This window comes from Vespa velutina, chromosome 3, assembly GCF_912470025.1.
Source record: "Vespa velutina chromosome 3, iVesVel2.1, whole genome shotgun sequence".
Classification (NCBI taxonomy): domain Eukaryota; kingdom Metazoa; phylum Arthropoda; class Insecta; order Hymenoptera; family Vespidae; genus Vespa; species Vespa velutina.
The window spans coordinates 10,808,213-10,828,752 of NC_062190.1; the positions used below are offsets into that span (position 1 = coordinate 10,808,213).

At 29.2% G+C, this 20,540-nt stretch overlaps 1 protein-coding gene across 8 annotated transcripts in view; it reads right to left on the reverse strand.

The window, feature by feature from the left end:
• The window catches only part of LOC124948043 (fibrillin-1-like), a 146,656-nt gene that overhangs the window by 79,200 nt on the left and 46,916 nt on the right, over nt 1–20,540 (reverse strand). For 7 of the 8 annotated variants that reach the window (XR_007100584.1, XM_047491083.1, XM_047491085.1 and 4 more), the window contains exon 3: nt 1,115–1,300. Coding sequence is in view for 6 of the 8 variants with exons in the window: in XM_047491083.1 (XP_047347039.1) it covers nt 1,115–1,300 (186 nt within the window). In the remaining 2 variants the exon portion in view is untranslated. Of the gene's footprint in view, nt 1–1,114; nt 1,301–20,540 lie in introns of those variants that run through there. The other variant, XM_047491087.1, reaches the window with a different exon arrangement.

Consider the following 20,540-nt stretch of genomic DNA (forward strand, 5'->3'; position numbering starts at 1 on the left):
TTCTCTTAACAGAATCAAATTTTATCTCGTTCGCTGTTACACATATAATCATAGATATGTATGTACGTATATAAAAAAAAAAAAAAAAAAAAAGAAAAAAAAATGAAAAAAAAAAAATAAAAAATCTAGTAAGCTAATAAATAAATTCTTTTTTTTATTATATAAATAAAAGACTATTTCACTTATACGTAAATTACTATTATGGAGTTTGGAAAATTATAAAAGTGTGTGAAAATTTGTAACGATTATCTTTCTTAACGTTTCTATCCTATCAACCTTTGATTACTTCCCTCGGGAATGAAAAGTATGATCTAACGTAAAGAAGTATTCTGAAAGAGGATACCGTACGAGTAATACGATATTCACGGTTAATTAAATATTCATTACGTGAAAATTTTATCGTTTGAACGATTTATATATTGGTAAAGTATTGTATTTCATCTCTTGATTCAATGAAACAGATATACCTATATTAATATCTATAAAAAGATAATTAAATTATTATTTCCTTCTATTACGATTTACGTATAATAATTCCTATATCGTTTAAAATATATATATATATATATATATATATATATATTTATATGCAAATTAAAACATCACATGTTGTTATAGTATATATTATTATATAATATTACGTCATAATATATTAATAATAAATTATATAACATTGGTAATAATTAATAGGAGATTAATCGTATAATATTCTATGTAATATAAAAATCCTTTTCGTGTATAATACATAATAATAATAATAATAATAATAATAATAATAATAATAATAATAATATGTCGGATTATTATTAAAAAATAAAATATGATTGCGTTGGTATTTTCTTGAATGAAAAACAAAAAACAAAGGAGAAAAAAAGGAAAAAAGGGAAAAAATAACCACCATAAATCTACGTTGAAAAAAAGACAATGAAAAAAAAAAAAAGAAAAAAAAAAGGAAATTAAAGTAAGCGTATAATACGTTGCGAGCTCGCTTCATAAAGGATAAAACAAATAATAAATTCAATTCGGGTACACTTGCGTACTCTTTGTCGAAACATTTTGAGAGAATAATCGTCGCAAAGCTTGGACAATGGCCCTCATAATTATTCCAACTTACCTAGAAGTACACACTTGGGTACAGGATGATCCCAACCGTTCACTGTGCAAGTGGCTACCTTGTGTCCTTTTAGTCTACGCCCTATCTCACAGGAATATACGGTCTGTAAAGTACCATCTTCGAGGACTCTCTCTCTTACCGCACCCCATTGCGGTGGTTGTACCAAAGGACAATTTCCTAACACATCTGAAAATAATCGAGAGAAAAAGATTACGTAATATCTGTAGAATATACATTAATTCTTAATTAATTCAATTCATAAAAAAATTCAATTATGCATCTATGTATATATTATATATATATATATATATATATATTTTTTTTTTCAATAATTCAATAATTTTAATAAACTTTGTATTTCACCATTCGTAATTTCATCATAAGAGTAATAGTCACATTTAAAAAGAAAAAAATAAAAAACACAAAAAAAAAACAAAATCTAAAAATGAAGAAATACTTTTTATATAATATAAAAATAAAATTACATATATATATATATATATATATATATATATATATATATGTATGTATGTATGAATGTTTGTATGTATATATGTGTATGTATAATCTTATGATATAAATAAATGAGACGAATATTTATAAAAATTTATGAAACTTCTCGTCATTTATATAATTTCGATATAAAATCGAGAATGTCATATCTTTTAATCGGATTAAAAAAAGAAAATCAAAAACGAAAGAAATTTTGACATAGAAATATCCTATAACATAAATAATTGTATATTTTAATAATTGATTAAACATCGTCATTTACAATATTATCTAATTATACATGATATTTAATTGCATCATAAAATCAATCAGTCATGTCAATAGAAATGAGATAAGTGAAAAATTTTGTTTAATAAGAAAAAAAAGATCTGTGAGTATATTTTTAATTTACAAGTATTTAATTTTTGTATTAAATTATATTCGACAATTTATTATAAATTTTTTTACGTAATAATAATTTCTTTATAAGTTCGAAGGGTCACGTTTGAACAAACGGAAAAGAAAAAGGAAAGGATAGAAAAGAAATAATAAAAGTTCGATCGAGAGAAGAAACGATTAAAAAGAAGATAAAGGATCAAGCAACGTGTTCGACACCGCGAGGGGTCCTGCTCGCACGTGGGATGGACGCGGTCAGATTAAAATTTAATAATCCTGCGGTAACATAATATTCCCCACCCGCTGTGGCAACCACTATCACCAAAAGCAGTACCACCACCATCATCACCACCACAACCCATCGTGATCGGCTGACGTAGATAAAGGGCAAAGGTTTCTAATTGGTTCACCGCAAGAGTTTTATCCTTATTAGGTAAAATTTATCGAAAGAAAAATTTGTTAGAAAAAGAAAAAAGAAAGAAAAAGAAAAAAAAAAAGGTATATTAATTTTTCCTAAATCATTTTCCGAATTATAATTCTACGTAAATTAACGAATTAACAATATAATAGAAATAAATTAACATTTGACATAAAATAATTCAAACGTAAAATTGTCGAATCTTGGATTCATTGGGAAAAAAAAAAAAAAAAAAAAAAAAAAAAAAAAAAAAAAAAAAAAAGAAGAAAAAAGTATATTAATTTTTTTTGTTTTTTAATTTATTTTTCTAATGCACATTTCTAATGCAACGTTAAATCAACGAACTGAATTCGTTAGAAATAAAGGTATACAAGTATGATTTTTCTAATCAATTTAACGTAAGACTGTCGAATCAAATTCATTAGAAAAAAATAATCGTGATTTTTCAAATCGATTTAACGTAAAATCGTCGAATCAAATTCGTTAGAGGGAAAAGATTCTTTTCCAATCGATTTAATCTAAAATCATCGAATGAAATTGTTTAGAAAAAAAGATCTCGATTTTTCTAATCAATTTAACGTATAATTATCGAAACGAACTTCTACACGTGAAAATAACGTGAACTCTTCTAAAAAAAGGAAAAAAAAAAAAAAAAAAAAGACAAACACATGAAATCGTTCCGATCAAAATTTTTCAAAATTTCTTAGAATGAATATCGAGACTTTTCTTAATTAATGATGACGTACGATTATCATGTAAAATGATAAAAATTCGTTAGAAACAAAGGAGCGCAAACAAGCAATACAAAAGAAAAAACAAAATCTCGATATTTTTAATTAAATTCAAATACGTTTGTTGCGTGTAACAAACGTGAACGGAATTTAATTGCTTATTATTTTATCATATATCATAAATACGTACGAATGAAAACAATGAAAAGGAAAAAATAATATATTGAAAGTAGAGGAGTTTTGAAGTTGGTTATCGCTTGAAATTAGAAACATGTCTCCCCCTTATTGCGCGACAGTCGGAGTCAGATTGATTAATTTCCGATACGAATCGTTGTGTGGAATGTTTGTAAATACAGACAGGCAAAGAGCTTGACGTAGTATATATATATATATACATATATGTAGTGGTAAACAGATAGGCGTGTCTTTCTACTCGAACCTGAATAAACTCGATTGGAACGAGAAGTTCAATACTGATACACGTCGATTAGAAAATACGAATTGAAGGATGGACGATTCGCGTTTAGTTTCTTTTTATTCCTATTTTTGTTCCAGTTTTTCTTTCTATTTGCATTCGTTTCTCCTTTTGTTCCTACTTTCTTTCTTTCTTTCTTGCTTTCTTTCTCTCTTTTTCTTCTTCCTTTTTTTTGCAAGGGGGAGAGTTTTTTTTTCTTTTTTTTTTTTTTTTTGTCGTATTCCACTCTCTCCCACGATCGATGTCACCGATAAATTCGCTAATTGCCATCGAACGTAGTAGAGAGGCTATTGTATCGAATATAAATTGTCGAGACGATTCAAGAGCACTTCGAAAGAACATTAAAGTTTGAGATTTATGTATGTACGTTTGCCGATATCTCGGCCGTTCGAATTTTACTGCCAGAAAGATGTTCGTCGAAAATCTTGTTGGACAATTCATGAACTTCATCTTGATAGGTACACACTGTATATATATATATATGTATGTACGTATATACATATATATATATATATATGGGTTTAGCTAATAAGTAATATCGGAATTTTCAATATAAAGAGAAATACTAGTGTCGTTTATCTAGATAAAAATTATTAAAGAAATGTTAGATTGAATAAAAAAAAAAGAAGAAAAAAAAATTGTACTCTATGCGGCGTTATTTATTTAATTATAAAATATTAAATATTTTCAATATAAAATATTAATGTTATTTATTTTAATAATAAATTATTACATTATTTCGACATTACTTATTGACAATTTACAATATTTATATATGTTATATATGTATGTATATATATATATATTTTTTTTCTCTCTTTTCTTTCCTTTTCATTTTGCCATTCGGTCGAAAGAAATGACATTTTAGAATGGATATCGGATAGATTCTTTGAGTAAAATCGTAAGAACGTTAGTTTCCGCATTACGTCGACCGTAAATTAGAACGGAATTAAGTGCACCAGACGTACGATATTCCCGTGAGATAACGCCAGAAAATTTCACGCTGCTACTTCCATCTTCGTAAGGATTTCCGTGCGTAAGATATCTTCCATAAATCATATTCTCGCGATCGGATATTAAAAATCTATATATATATATAAATATATATATATATATATATGTATGTGTGCGTATATGTATTTTATAAATAACGTACGTGAATGATAGAAACAATGTTCTGTTTGTTCAATGTCAAAGCAGAGAAAGAAAGAAAGAAAGAAAGTTTCATTTCGTTTCATTTCGTTACGTTACGTTACGTTACGTTACGTTACGTTACGTTACGTTACGTTTCGTTTGCTTTCATTTTAACCAAATTTATTAGATTATAAGAAGGAATTTTCTTTGTTCGAGTTATATAAGATCTGGAAGATTAATCGCGGTGTAGGAAACGTTCTTGCTTTTGTGCAATTTAGCGAAGAAAACGTAACCTATAAATCGTTAACTTGCCAGACGAAGTTATCGTTAGTAATTTTTCGTAAAGGCTCGCACATCTTCCTTATATATATATATACATATATATATATATATATATATATATATATATATATATATACATATATATATGTTTCTTTTTACTCTAAGGAATAAAACATCCCCTAACTTTCTTTCTCCTTCTTTCTAACTCTCTACCATTACCTTTTTTCTTCTCATATCCAACCTTCCATTTTCTTTCTACTACTCTCTTCTTATTTAAAGAAATATTTACTTATGGCTTCTCTTAAATAACCCGTGCTACCAATGACGCCAGCATCTGCGTAAGATCTTTCAAAATGCTTACTAAAGGAAAGAAGAAACGAGCTCGTTAAAAGAAAATATCTTTAATTAATTGGCCTTACGAGGAACGTTAATGGTAAGGGGAAAAAAAAAAGAGAGAGAGAGAGAAATATCAAACGAAATGAAAATAAAATGAAATGGAAAAAAAAAAAGAAATAAATCAATAAAAAATATATACATCCTTTTAATAATCATTTTATACATTCTATACTATCAGACTTATTATATATATCCGATTACAAGATTACACAGAAACACACGCACTTATTTTTTTACATTTCCTTTAGAATTTCTCAGTCCTCTTACTTCTCTCCATTAAATTCTCTTCATTCATGCCTACGCGCGCATACATGGATACAAGAAAAAAAAGAAAAAAAAAAAAAAAAAAAGAAAAAAAGAAAGAGAGAGAAAGAGAGAGAGAGAGAGAGAGAGAGAGAGAGAGAGGGAAAAGTATCAAAGAGCTATCGAAAATCGAAGATCCGAAGGAGAACCTGTTAAATTCAAAAGGAATAATTATAGCGGACCCTTTAGACGTTGGAAATGGTGAATGAATCTCTCTATATAAAGACAGAACGTTCAGGGTTATGTACCTACCTATCTAAATACATATGTATCTAACTACATACATATATACATATATACATACATATATATATATATATGTATATTGAAACACGGACATAAAATATCTACTGCAAAGGATTGCAAAAGAGTCCCCGTTAAAGAGTACGTCGGTGTATCGTTTGATATTTCGAAACGTTAGAACCCTCGAAATTAATCGTACAAAATTTCTCCGTAGGACAGTCCCGTTACATGGTTTTTGAATGTGTTGAGGAGACGGCGAAGGGAGTTGAAGAAGGGAAGCAACAACGTTGATGAACCCTGAACGGAGTCGGTTTGACGTTCCACACTTTTTCATTAACACACGAGAACGCGTTTGTCTTCGATAAAGGATAGAAAACTAATAGCAAGAGAAAGAGAGAGAGAGAGAGAGAGAAAGGAAGAAAGAGAGAGACAGTAATTGAACCGTATAGATACGATGCATACGGTTGCTGAGAAAATGCAATCTAGTGCATTATATTAAACTCGAGCGACGCGTAATATTAATTTATTTCTTTTCCCTTAATTCTCTCTTTCTCTCTTTCTTTCTATTTCGTTCCCTTTTTCTCTCTTTCTCTCTCTCTCTCTCTCTCTTTCTTCTTTTTTCATTCTGTTTCTCTTTCTTTCTCTCTCTCTCTCTCTCTCTCTCTCTCGCTGTTTCTGTCTTTCTGTCTCTCTCAGTCATTTCTCGTGGCTTCGATAGGTATCTCTATTTCTCTGAGCATTCTCGCATAAGTTACGCGTTATTAAACCTCCATAGAGTGAGATAGGCTGCCAGCAACCCCTCTCTTAAACGTGGTGGAACGGACGCGAGCGTGCACGTTTCCCGAGGTGAAATATTTTACGATCGAGAAGGGGAACTCCCGAGGTCTCCCTCCGTCCCACCGCTAAAGATTTATGCGTTGTTACCTACGTATATGTATACGTATATATCTATGTACATATACATATATATATATATATACAGATATATATATGTATGTATGTATGTATCTATGTATATGTATATATGTACTATGGCTTGGGATATGCGGTTTTCGTTTCGTGAGAATTCGAACGACACACGCACAGGCAGAAAAAAAATGACTTCCCGGTTCACTCTCTGGATTCTCTCTGGCTGTTGGTTGGGTTTTTTCTTTTTTCCTTTTGTTTTCTTTCTCTTTCTCTCCCTCTCTCTCTCTCTCTCTTTCTCTCTCTTTTTCTCTCTCCTTTTTTTTTATTCTCTTTTCCTTTTGTTTCCTTTTTTTTTTTCCTTTTTTTTCTTTTTTGTTTTTTATCTAAAACACGAATCGTTCGATATCGATATCCCAATGCTCCTTTGATCTCTTCTCTTTTTTTTTTTTTGTTTGTTTTTTTTTTTTTTTCTATTACTTATAATTCGTTTAACAAACAACACGACCGAGAAAGGATTTCTTTTCGAAAGGAGTCGACCTTTTTTTTTCATTATCTTTCATTTCCTTTTATTTCCTTCTTCATTTTCTTTTCGCTGACTTAGAGAGAAAATTTTTTACTTTCGTATCATAACGTAAACGCGTTTAGCATTTATTCCTCACCCGTTATCCCCTCCGCCCCTCGCTTCCGCTCGCCGCCACACTCCTCATACCCATTCCATTCCCTCCGCGCGTGATATCTTTCATATTCCGTGAATATCGGTGGTATGATTTTTCGCGTCGAACGAAACGCGAAATATCACGGAATAAAATCGAGTTTATTCCTTTGATTTCATCGTTTTTTCTTTTTTTTTTTTTTTTTGCTAAACGTAATTCGTTATTTAACAAACAATACGATCGAGAGGAAGAAAAAAAAGATTTCTTCGAAAAGTCAATTTTTCTCTACCTTCTTCTTTTTTCTTTTCTTTTTCTTTTTTCTTCGACGAGGTAGAAAAAAAAATTTGTATTTTCACATCATAACATAAAACGCATTTAGCATTTATCTATCAACACGATTCCCATTCCCTTCCTCTCTCTCTCTCTCTCTCTCTCTCTCTCTCTCTCTCTCTCTCCGCGATAGCTTTCATATTCCATAAATATCGGTGATATGATTTTGCGTTGAACGAAACGCGAAATGCCACGGAACAAGATCGAGTGTCGACCCTTCGTAGAGCCGATGTTAATCAAATCCGTTTGGTAAAGCAGATAGATGGGTTGCAATGTCACCGATGCTCATAACCGATCAAATATAACGTAGATCGAATATAGGAGCTTTTCACTATATACGAACTAACGTTGGCTAACACTCATCTTCTATATCGTCTCTACAAAGCCGCCTTACTTCATCTACAAACATCGATATTACAACAATCTGTAATATCTTCGTATATTCACTTATCGATATAACGTGTTATTTTATTTCATATTAAATTTCGTTACGAGCCTTGAATTAATATTTATTGTTATTATTTATTTATTTATTTATTTATTTATTTATTTATTTATTTATTATTATTTCTTAAAATAATGACAAATTTTCATTTAAAATATTATAATTGTGCGTTGTATGAGAAAGTATAGAAAAAAAAATTGTTCTCATCGAATTAACTTGATCAAATTTGCATTCTATCGATTAAATTTGAATTAAAATCTTTCATTTTTATCCATTCGAATGACATATGTCGAATCGTAATAGTAATAGTAAAAATTTGTAAATTGTTCTATTAATCTTCGATCGTTCTCTTTCAAAACATTTTTGAATTTAATTTTTAATTCCATTTTGTAAAATTAAAATAGTTACAATTAGAGGAAAGAAAAAAAAAAAAAGAAAAAAGAAAAGAAGAAGAAAAGAAAATTAGATTACATACTAATCGATCTTTAAAAATCAATGAAAAACTTTTGATCCAATCTCTTATTAATAAACATTTTCAGAATAATTCAAGATAATCGAACTATTATATTTAATTTTATAAATTAACAAATAATATTTATACATCGTTTCATTTATCAATGTATTCATTTTATTTATTTGATCGGTATTTTTATTAATTAACGATAAATATTTTATATAACAAATAGTTAAACGCACATATATATATATATATATTTCGTTCAATATTTAAGATAATATATCGCTAATTGATATAAGTGATTAATACAAAATAATTCATTGTCAGGATTGCACCCGAGTAACGTCTAGATTTATTCGTATTAGAAATATCGATCGTTTATTAATTAATTGTAATATTGACAAATTATTACGTTAATATAATTTAGAAATATTTTTATTTCTAATTAAAATAATAACAATTATCATATTAATCGATTGACCATTTATAATTTATAAAGTGTTTATAAATAATTATCGATAACAATACAATAAACGTTTGAAGAGCAAATAATGATCGAATAAGTAAGTGTCATTTTGATGTCAATACATTAACACGGATTTGAAAAATTTATGATACGGATTTCAAGTATTTACTTTTGAGGTTTCATTCAATTTACATCTTATTCAAGTTCGACTTATACATACACACATACATACATACATACATACATACATACATATATACATACATATATACATACATATATACACGAAAATATAGAATGACAAAGCTTTCTTAGAGATTAATGAAGAATTAAGCGCATTAAACTTTAATCCACAAGCAGGATGAGAACTGAATACTGCATGAGATGCATAAATTCATTGACCGTCTTACTTACACATTGACTAACACGACTTCCTTTTAGTCGGCTAAGTATCTATATTGACACACATTTTCTATCTCTCTCTATTTCATCTAATATTTATCTTCAAATCTGTCCTACGAAAATCTACACAATAGATCATACGTTTTAATTCATTACAAATAAAATTAAATATATAAATTGTTGATTAATTAATAAAGACGATACAATTTTTTTTTTTTTATATATAATAAATATTTTCTATTCCTTCTCTCTCTCTCTCTCTCTCTCTCTCTCTCTCTCTCTCACTCTCTCCTAATACTTATCTAAAAATCAGTCACTCCTAAATCAGTCGTACAATCAATCGTACATTTTAATAATCAAAAAAATCAAATCGAATATAGAATCGAGTTAATTAATTGATAAATAAAAAAAATATATATATTAAAATTTTTTTATAACAAAATCTAACGGATCGTATAACGGATCAAAATGGTATTTTTGATTAACGGATGTTAAAAAATCATCGAACGAGATAATGTAACTGGTGTAACGTTTAATTTTTTTTTTTTTTGTTTCTTTTCGATTATAATATCAACACATACTCTTTCATGCGTCGGTAACCTTAGCAGTGTGTCAACCACCGTAGGGCCCCTTCGTTCTATTTATTATTCCATGATCGTGCCAACGATAAAGCCGTCCCACTACTTTTACTACTCTCTCTCTCTCTCTCTCTCTCGTTCCACAACTCTCTTACCTCCACCACCTACAACTCCTTCCTCTTGATCAGTACCCTTTGATCGTGGCACACTCGATCGCAAGAATTATTACACCCTTCGTTCACGAAACGAATCGCATTTCCTTCTCGTTCGATTCTGTTTCTTTCCATTCCATTCCATTCCATTCCATTCCATTCCTTTCCTTTCCTTTCCTTTCCTTTCCTTTCCTTTCCTTTCCTTTCCTTTCCTTTCCTTTCCTTGATTCTCTTCCTTTCGTTTCGTATTTTCGCCATTTGATCGATTCGAGTTTTACTCCAACATTAAGGACAATGCAGTCTCGATCGCAAGAAAATAATCCTTGCTTGCGAAATTTCTTTTTAGAATTTACGACGACAAATTGATACTTCGTTCTATCCAAAAGCAAATGATTCTTATCATAAAGATCGACCTTTTTTTTTCTTTTTCTTCATTAAATTATAATATATATAATGTAAGATTCTAATAATTAATATTGTACTGCTATATATATATATATATTTGATTATGTATTAATGTTATATATTATATATATTTATAAATTATTATTTAAATATAAGTATTATTATATATGTTAGATATAATAATATTTATATTTTATTATTTATTAATTTTAAAAATGATCAATAGATCATTTTATTTCACAAATTCTAAAAACGTTCTAGGATCGACGTTTCTTCCCTCAATTAATTTATAAAATCGATATATGCAAAAGAAAAAGATTATGAGAAAACAACACCGAACTTACAAAATTGCTTCTTACAAGTTTAATCGGGAAACTGTTAAGTATTATACAGTAAAATATCCAGATCAAGCAAATGATCCTGAGTAAAGATCGCTTTCTTTTTATATATATATATATATTGATCGTATATTTCACAAAATATTTATCATTAATTAATAAAAACATTGATCAAATAAATAACATCGATAAATCGATACGTGTTTGAAATAATATCCATTATTATAATCTATATCTTTCTCTCTCTCTCTCTCTCTCTCTCTCTCTCTCTCTCTCTTTTTGGTGATTGGGCAATAGTTTACAAATCAAATTTTGATCAAAGACATACACCAATATGTATCAACATCGTTGTCCTTTCATAGTACAATTTGTTTTTGCAATTGTACTTTCTTCCCGTTTTTTTTTTTTTTTTTTTTTTTTTTTTTTACTTGAAATTCTAATAATCAAAAATGCAGTGTAACGGAGAAAAGAAATTTTATTTAAAAAAAAGAAAATTAAATAATATTATATAATTTCTATTTCGAAAATTTATTACAAATGTAATACAAGTACACTTATATCATTCAAATCTTTAAGCATTTTATGAATTATATTATAGCATAATAATAACGTAACCAAACTATAAAATTTAACTGCTCGACCAAAATGAATCATTCAAATTGAAAATTGACTCGATCAAAATGATCAAATCAAATTGAAAATTTTTGATTGAATATAATGTGAATTATAATATTCATAATATTATAAATTATAATATATCTCGATAAATCCCGATTAAAGATCGAATTTTGTTGCTTTGATTAATATAAACGTCAATTATAATCGATAATTATAATCTTAAAACAGACAATATCCATCTCAAATAAATTTTCGTAAACGACGATTAATTAATTACTTCGGATCATTTATATCGATCGATACTATTGAAAGATCTACGTAATATCGTTTACGATATAAAAAAAAAAAAAAAAAAAAAAAAAAAAAAAAGAAAAAAGAAAAAAGAAAAAGAAAAAAAAAGGAAACAAAAACGATCCTTACTTTATCAATTTCTCTTGAAGGTATTCGTTTAGAATCCGATTAGAATCCGACGGATTTCTATCTGAGAGAGAATAAAAGGAAGAAGGAAAAAAATGAAACAAAAACGAAAAAAAAAAAAAGAAAAATAAAAGAAAAAGAAAATTAATCATTATAAAAATCGATAAAAGATCTATATGCCATTGTAAAGTCGATCTTACGATAATATCCAATAAATATTTGATCGTCATTATTAATTTTCAAAATTATCACTAGATCATCATTTTTATTCGATCATCTCGATTTATATTAGATCTTTCCATAAATGGAACGACGCCCACGTATGTATATCGAGATAATCGAACGATCCATCGATCGAACGTACGAACGAACGATCCAACGAACGATCGATGGATCATCGATCGATCCTCTCCGAGAAGAAAAATTTTCTTGTGACTTTACAATTTTCTTGATCGTGTACTTCGAGCATGTTGCGTGTACCCAACAAAACCACCTCCCCTTTCTCCCGCCCCCGCCTCCACCACCCTCTTCCCCTCCCCCCTCTCACCCCTCACCCCCACCATCGAACCCGCCAGTCTCTCCTCTCCCCTCTTTTGTTTTACATAATTACGCATTATATAGTCGGGACGAAACGACTCTCGCAATTTTTCACGCTGCGGACGGTTGCAGTGTAAAATGTACTACTACTACTACCACCACTACCACTACTACTACTACTATTACTACTACTATTACAGGAACCCCTCGTCGTTCGTTACTCATGTAACATTCATTATATTCTTCGTCCTCGATTAAACGGAACGTTCTTGGTAGCTTCCATATCCGGCAAAATGAGCTGCTTCTCTTATTTCCCCGATCGATTTACCCGACTTGGTCGATGTGATTTAAAAAAAAAAGAAAAAAAAAAAAAAAAGAAAAAGAACGAATGGAACGAAATAATAACGATTGATCGGGTATTTAGATATTAGAAGAAGAAAAAAATTCATTCGAAAGATTGCGCTTGAAAGATCGAACTGAATCTATCTAAGGTGTGTGGAATAGAAATAAAGAAGAAGAGAAAAAAAAAAAAAGAAAAAGAAAGAGAAAAAAGAAAATGAAATATCTTAAGGATTAACGACGTTAAAATCATCTGTTTTTTTTCTTCTTTTTCTTTTCCTTTTTTTTTTTTTCTTTTTTTAAATAATATCCAGCGAAAGAACGACGTCTCGTTTCTAATAGATTAACGATTGACAAAGCTCTTGTTTACGATTATAATAATATAACGTACGACATATAATATAATAATTATAATAAATAATAATAATCGTTTAATCGTATAATAAAATATATAGGAACATAAAGGAAATAATCTGTTGAACGATAGTATAATAATAACATTTCTAACATAACCTAAAAGAAGGCGTACAAAGTAAAAGAAAATAGAAGAGATTCATTTGGTTTACGACGTTAGAAATCAACGATGATGTGGCTCCTGTTAGACTGAATTGGAATACAAGTAAGGATATTGAATCGAATCGAACGATTGAACGATTATATATATATATATATATATATATATATATATATATATATATATATATATTTTATTATTAAAACGAAAAATAAAACAAAACAAAGAAAAAAGAACCTAACCTAAATTCAACCTAACCTAGAATCAAAATAATATCGTTTCATTCTCGTAATAATAATAATGTCGTCAAACTCCTCTAACGTAGGGATAGACGAGAACGTGTTTATGCATCGTATAAGGCGAGAATGACCTTAGGCTATATGCTCATAGATATACACGAAACTTTACGAAAACAGCTTCTCTATCTCTACCTCTCTCTCTCTCTCTCTCTCTCTTTGACTCTCTCTCTCTCTCTCTCTCTGTCTCTCTCTCTCTCTCTGTCTCTCTTTCGCTCTCTTTCTCTCTTCTCTGTTTACAAGACGTTCAAACATTTGTCGATACGGCACAGGACCGACGACATTATCGCGGCCCACGATATCCTTCTCTTCGAACGATATCATCCTGGCTGGTCTCGAGATTATCCGTCAATATTGAACGTTCGACCACAATGGACAGAGAATCTAGTGAATACCACGTGATAAGCTGCGTTACGAGAACATCAACGAACACCCATATAACAGCAACGTGTACTTGTCCTTTGTCGCTTATTAAAAAATGATCATAAAATACAACGTTAAAAGTATTTCGAAGAATGGAGTGTTATCGTTCTTCCCTTTCTGATCACTGACAATTAAAAAAAAAAAAAAAAAAAAAAAAAAAAGGGAAAAAAGAAAGAAGAAAGAAAAAGTACGTATGTAACGTATGTATATTTGGAATTGTTAATGTTAAATTCTTTTTTTCTTTTTTTTTCTTTTTTTTTTTTTTTTTAAAGATAATTATTCTAATCTATTTTATCATCAATTATTGTTTATAGATTTTATAGGTTATGTATGTAATGTATGTAAATTTGTAATTATGTATTTCGTAAGTTTTTTTCCTAATGAGACGAGACATATGTATGCATTTATGTATGTATGTATGTATGTTATCAACTTTAACATTTAAAAGTCTAATATCTTATCTTATTTTAATCTTGAAATATTAAAAATTGATATAGGTTAAATCTATCTATACTCTGATATATATGTATATATATGTATATATAACCTCATTTTATATTCCATTTTAAATATTAGAATATATGTGTATATAAATAAATTGAAGTATTGTAATTATTATAATTTACATTGTTAATTATAATGATATTATATTAATTTATTTGTTGTATTATTTATTTAAATGCCTCTTAGAAAAATCTTCTTAATTTATACACTTTTTCCACCCAGCATACATACATACATATATATATATATATATTGTAATGATATTTGATATAATTATATTATAAAAATGATATACAATGTATAATATAGATATGTATACGTAGATATATCATAATGAATATTAAGTTGAATTTCGTTGAATAGCGAACTAGCAAAAGTAATTAACAAAATAACTATCACGGTCATCGTGCGAAGAAGCGTTCAATTAAAGTTCACAAAGTTTCGTGAATTCTTTTTCGTATTGTTCAGTAGAGTTTCAAAAGCGAAATGAATAGTTGCGTTAAGCCAATCGAGTAAAATTATATATCCGTTAGAATCCTCTTCTATCCATGCATATTCTCTCTCTCTCTCTCTCTCTCTCTCTCTCTCTCTCTTTCTCTCTCTTTCCCTCTCATTCTCTTTCTCCGTCTGTCTGTCTCCTTGTCTTTGTCTCTATCTCTGTCTCGCTACTAATTACTTCGTCTAAATTTCGAATTTAACTGAAATTTCTCTCCGAAAACCACTGGAAAGTCCTCTTGTAATATCGCTCGTAATTTCTATGTAGAAAATTTCGTCCTGTAAAGCGATACCTTTCGTATATGAATATTCTTTAAAAAATAACTCTGCCAATATTCGTCTAATCGATGATATTCATTTTTTTCATTACTTTTATATAATGAAAAAAATAATTACATAATAATAAAAGAAAAATTAATATTCGTCGAATGTGTCTCTGTGTGGATATATTCGTTTTATTCCTTAAAAAAAAAAAAAAAAAAAAAAAAAAAGAAAAAAATTATACTTTGTATATAATATACAATAATTTCATGTAAAAGGAAAAAAAAAACTATCTCTGCAAAAGGGATTTTGTATGTATACATACACACGCACGCACACACACGCGCGCGCGCACACATATTCGCCTTGCTCCTTTTAATAAATGTATTTACTTGAATATAATATAAAATAATTTCATATATAAAAAAAAAAAAAAAAAGAAAAAAAGAAAATTTTTCGTCGAATCTCTACATGTGTACATATATGTATTCGTCCAGTTCCTTTTAAAAAAATATACTTCACATTATTAATACTTTTATCCGACGTCATAGATACTAAAGGCGGTACTTTATCCCACGCATTCGACCGCAATTTTTCATTTCACATCGGCTAATCCTGAATCAACGCTCATAATATCCTACCTCGCTGCTTTATCCCGTAATCCGATTGGACACGCGCGTCTACTCCTCGGAATCGTCCTGACGTTCTACGGAGCGATTGGCTCGCTCGTCAGTGCAAAAAAAGAAAAAAGAAAAAAAAGAAGAAAGAAAAAGAAAAATAATTTTAAAAAAATTCTAAAGTAAAAAGAAAAGTATATATACATATACAAAAAGAAACGCAACATTTTTTTTGTTTAATAATTCGTAAATTGCAACTCGGAGAAAGAAAAAAAAATCACGGTATATTAAAGAAAAAAAAAAAAAAAAAAAAAAAAAAAAAAAAAAAGAAAAAAAAAAGAAAAAAAAAAGAATCTAAAAATCGAAATAAAAATGAAATTTTTACGAAGAACATTATTTTCCTTAATGATTCGTATTAAGCTTCAGACAAACGACATACGATATATATATTCGTCGGTTTATTAACCATTAACTATATGCTACTTCTTTTTAATTTGCGATGATTTAAGAATAAATAAATAAATAAATAAATAAATAAAGAGGAAATAAGAAAAGAAAGGAAAAATAAAAGAAATGTAACGGAGTAAATTTCTTTCGCGACAATTTGCGCGAATACGTGATGTAATCGAAATTACATACCACATGACACTTAATAATTTTCAACAAGCAAGTAAACAAACAAACAAACAAACAAACAAACGAACGAACGAACGAACGAACGAACGGACGAACGAACGAACGAAGGAACGAACAAATAAACAAACAAACGAACAAACAAAAGTATAGCCAATCGAGATGTATTAAAAAAAAAAAAAAAAAGAAAAAAAAAAGAAAAAAAAAGAAAAAAGAAAAAAAGAAAAAAGAAAAAGAGAAAGAAAATTGAAAGAAAAGTACATGGACGTGAACGATGTAAAACGCGTGGCAAAGCTGCCTCGTGAAGGAAGAAAGCTCAACAAATTGAAATGTCCTTGGTAAGAGGTGCGAGAAAGACGGAAAGGTGGTGTAGGAGAGGGGGAGGCGAGGGGGAGGGTAGGGTTAGGGGAAGAAAAAAAAAAAAGAGAGAGCGAACGAAACGGGTTTTCGGGCAGGAAGGAGAAAGCAGGAAAAGCTCGGGCGTGGAAAAGCGACGAGCTTCCGATAAAACTCTTTCGCGTATATACAAGGACAGGGTTTTTCGTTTAGAGGAAAATGGAACATTCGAACTCTCCATCTCGACGGTACGAGATCGACCGTAAAAGTTCAAGCTCGCGTGTCGGATGGAAACATAGAGAGAGAGAGAGAGAGAGAGAGAGAGACAGAGAGAAGGAAAAATACATAGAAAAATAGATAAAAAGAGAGATAGAGATAGAGGATGTCTTTTTCGAAACGAGCATTGGCATGTAGAAACGATCGTTCGAAAAATTTTGCCGTTTACAAAAATGAAGGATAAAAAAGATAGGAAAATAAGAAATTTCTTCCTGTAGTGTTCCTAGGGAAATTGTTTTTTTCCCCTGGATGGGAAGACACTTAAGAGTCATTAAGCTTCCTGAAAAGTATCATCGACGTAACTACGACGAAACTGGGATTAATTAGCCAAGTCCAACAACGATCGGAGTCAACTCTGGTGAGAATGAAAGGATCAACTTTTTCTTTTTCTCTCTTTTTTTTTTCTTTTTACCTTTTTTTCTTCTTTTTCTTTTTTTTCTTTCTTTTTTTTTTTTTTTCTTTTCTTTTTCTCATTGATTAATCGTGCCTCGGTAGAAAATCGGGTTCTCATAAAGCGAGACCAAGAATAAGATCGGTTCCCGGATTAGACGCTTTTGCGTTTCAATGAGACGAAATATCTTTTTGACTAATCAAACGTAAAGCTAATAATTTAAATGATATATCTTTCCTTCGTTAAAAAGTATTTAATATGAAAAATTATGATCGTATGGATGTGTAAATTCAAAAGAGAAATGAAAAAAAAAAAAAAAGAAAAAAGAGAAAAAGAAAAACAAAACAAAAAATAAGAGAATATCGGTATCCACGATTTATGGTAATAAATTATTCGTAAATTGTTCGAATGTCGAAGGATCAGGAAAAAAAAAAAAAAAGAAAAAAAAAAAAAAAAGAACGAAGAAAATTTGTTTGTCCATCCCGTATTTGACATGAATCTTCTTTCTTCCCCCCCCCTCCCCTCTCCCCCCACCACCCGTTTCACTCTCTCTCTCTCTCTCTCTCTCTTGTCTTTTTTGTTTTTTTCTTTTTTTAGTTTTTTCTTTATTTTTTACTTTTTAATAGGACGGAATAAAAACACGTAGAGTACGTGTATCGTAATTCCCCATGAAAAATTATTCATGGTTTCATATATCAGATAGTGGGTGCTATGGTGTACGAGCAGTAGATGAAACCGTTTTTGGTCAGCCGGGAATACATTTCACACGCTCACGCATGAAATACGGACGTATATAGGTATATATGTGTATATATATGTATATATACATACACAGATACATACTTATACATATAAATATATATATATATATATGTATATACTTTTTTCGGTTCATCGGTTCATCCCTGGGCAAAATCCATCATGAAAATTAAAGTCGAAGTTAAAACCTGCGACATGTTATTTTTTTTTTGTTTTTTCGCGAGATGACAAAAATCCTAGGAATTGTCGATATCATACAAAAATTAAATTGACAAATACTGAGAAACGTCTGAAAACAACAAATACATTTATATAAAAACAATTAAATTCTATAATAATTAAATACATAGAGATTATTTGTGAAATTAATATCAATCTATATTATTCGTGTCCGACAAATTACGTCTACTTACGACTACTTGCGTCTTGAATGGTTCTTACGTTGTACGTAAAGAAGGAAGAAAGAAGGGTCGAAATGAAAAGAAAAGAAAAAAGTACAAAAAAAAAAAAGAAAATAATAATAACAATAATAATAATAAAAACGAAAAGAAGAAACTGAAAAAAAGATATAAAAGAAAAGAGAAAGAAGTAAGAAAGACGACTGGTCTGATGATATTTTTTACAGGGCAATAGTCTTGTTTGGTCCTTGGACTTTCAGACGATACATAAATACATATATACATACATACATACCTACATACATACACATATATATATATACATATAGGTACATACGTATGTACGTACATACGATATAGAAACGTACATGCTCTTCCGAAAGTTCGTACACAGTGAGTGCACTTTTTCGTCGCGACGACCCTTCGCTTCCGAGACTAATGGTTTGCATTAACCTCTGGCCCTCCAGTTGAGGTCGACTCGCGGAGGACCTCCGGCCAAGATAGGGGAGGTCGACAGAGAAATACTTCGGTTCGACCTCTCCAAAATTCGGCACCACTACGACCTATGTGTGTACGTATATATATATGTATGTATGTATGTATGTATGTACGTAGAGTACTCTTGGTTTAACCGCGAACGTTTTGTGTTTTTACGATGTCGTACGATGTCCTTCGTGTTCGCCTCCCTGGACCAGTTAAACGATCTGATCTTTAACGACGACGATAATCGATTTTTTTTTTTTTTTTTTTTTGTATTATTTTTTCTTGTTTTTCTTTTATTCTATTCTTTTTTTTTTTTTTCCTTATCGATAGGTAGGTAAATCATTGAACTCTCGAATAAATATAGAGAAAAGAAATTGGAGATACGTAACTACGTACTTTCTTTCGATGCACAAGAACAAGGAAAATTATTTTCTCATTTTTTTTTTTTCAAATTGATTAAATATATAACTATGACTATGTATATATATATATATATATATATATATATATATTCCAATTAAAAGAAAAAAAAAATAAAAACAAAAGATCGAGCGTAATGTAAGTTGAATATTTATAAAACAGTTTAATATTTCAAGATTAAGATGAAGTAATATAATAAATGTTTGTGTGTGTATGTATGTGTGTGTTAAACTTTCATTATATTGAAAATGATTTTGATTAAATGTTATTTCGAATGTAAGAAAATTAATGAGCATGAAAAAGGGATGATAGAATAAAAAAAAAAAAAAAAAAAAAAAAATAAAAAAAATGATGTTGAAATATGAGAGTTTACAGAATGAGTTTCTTGATATCCATTACGTGTTCGTTACGGATCTAACTACATAAGCTATCGGATATCCAAAGCTTGCACAGAGACTAAGTAAAATAGAGAATAAATTCTACATGTAGATATTTAACGTATCCTTACCATGATCTATATGATTCATTTAAATTTCACGTAATATGAATAAAACACATATATGTATATATATTATATATATATATATATATATGTGTGTGTGTATAATGCAAAAATAATTTGCATTATATTAAATAATATTTATTTTTACGAAAAATTATTTATTTAATTTATTATATTAAATATCTCTTTATACGTACAATCA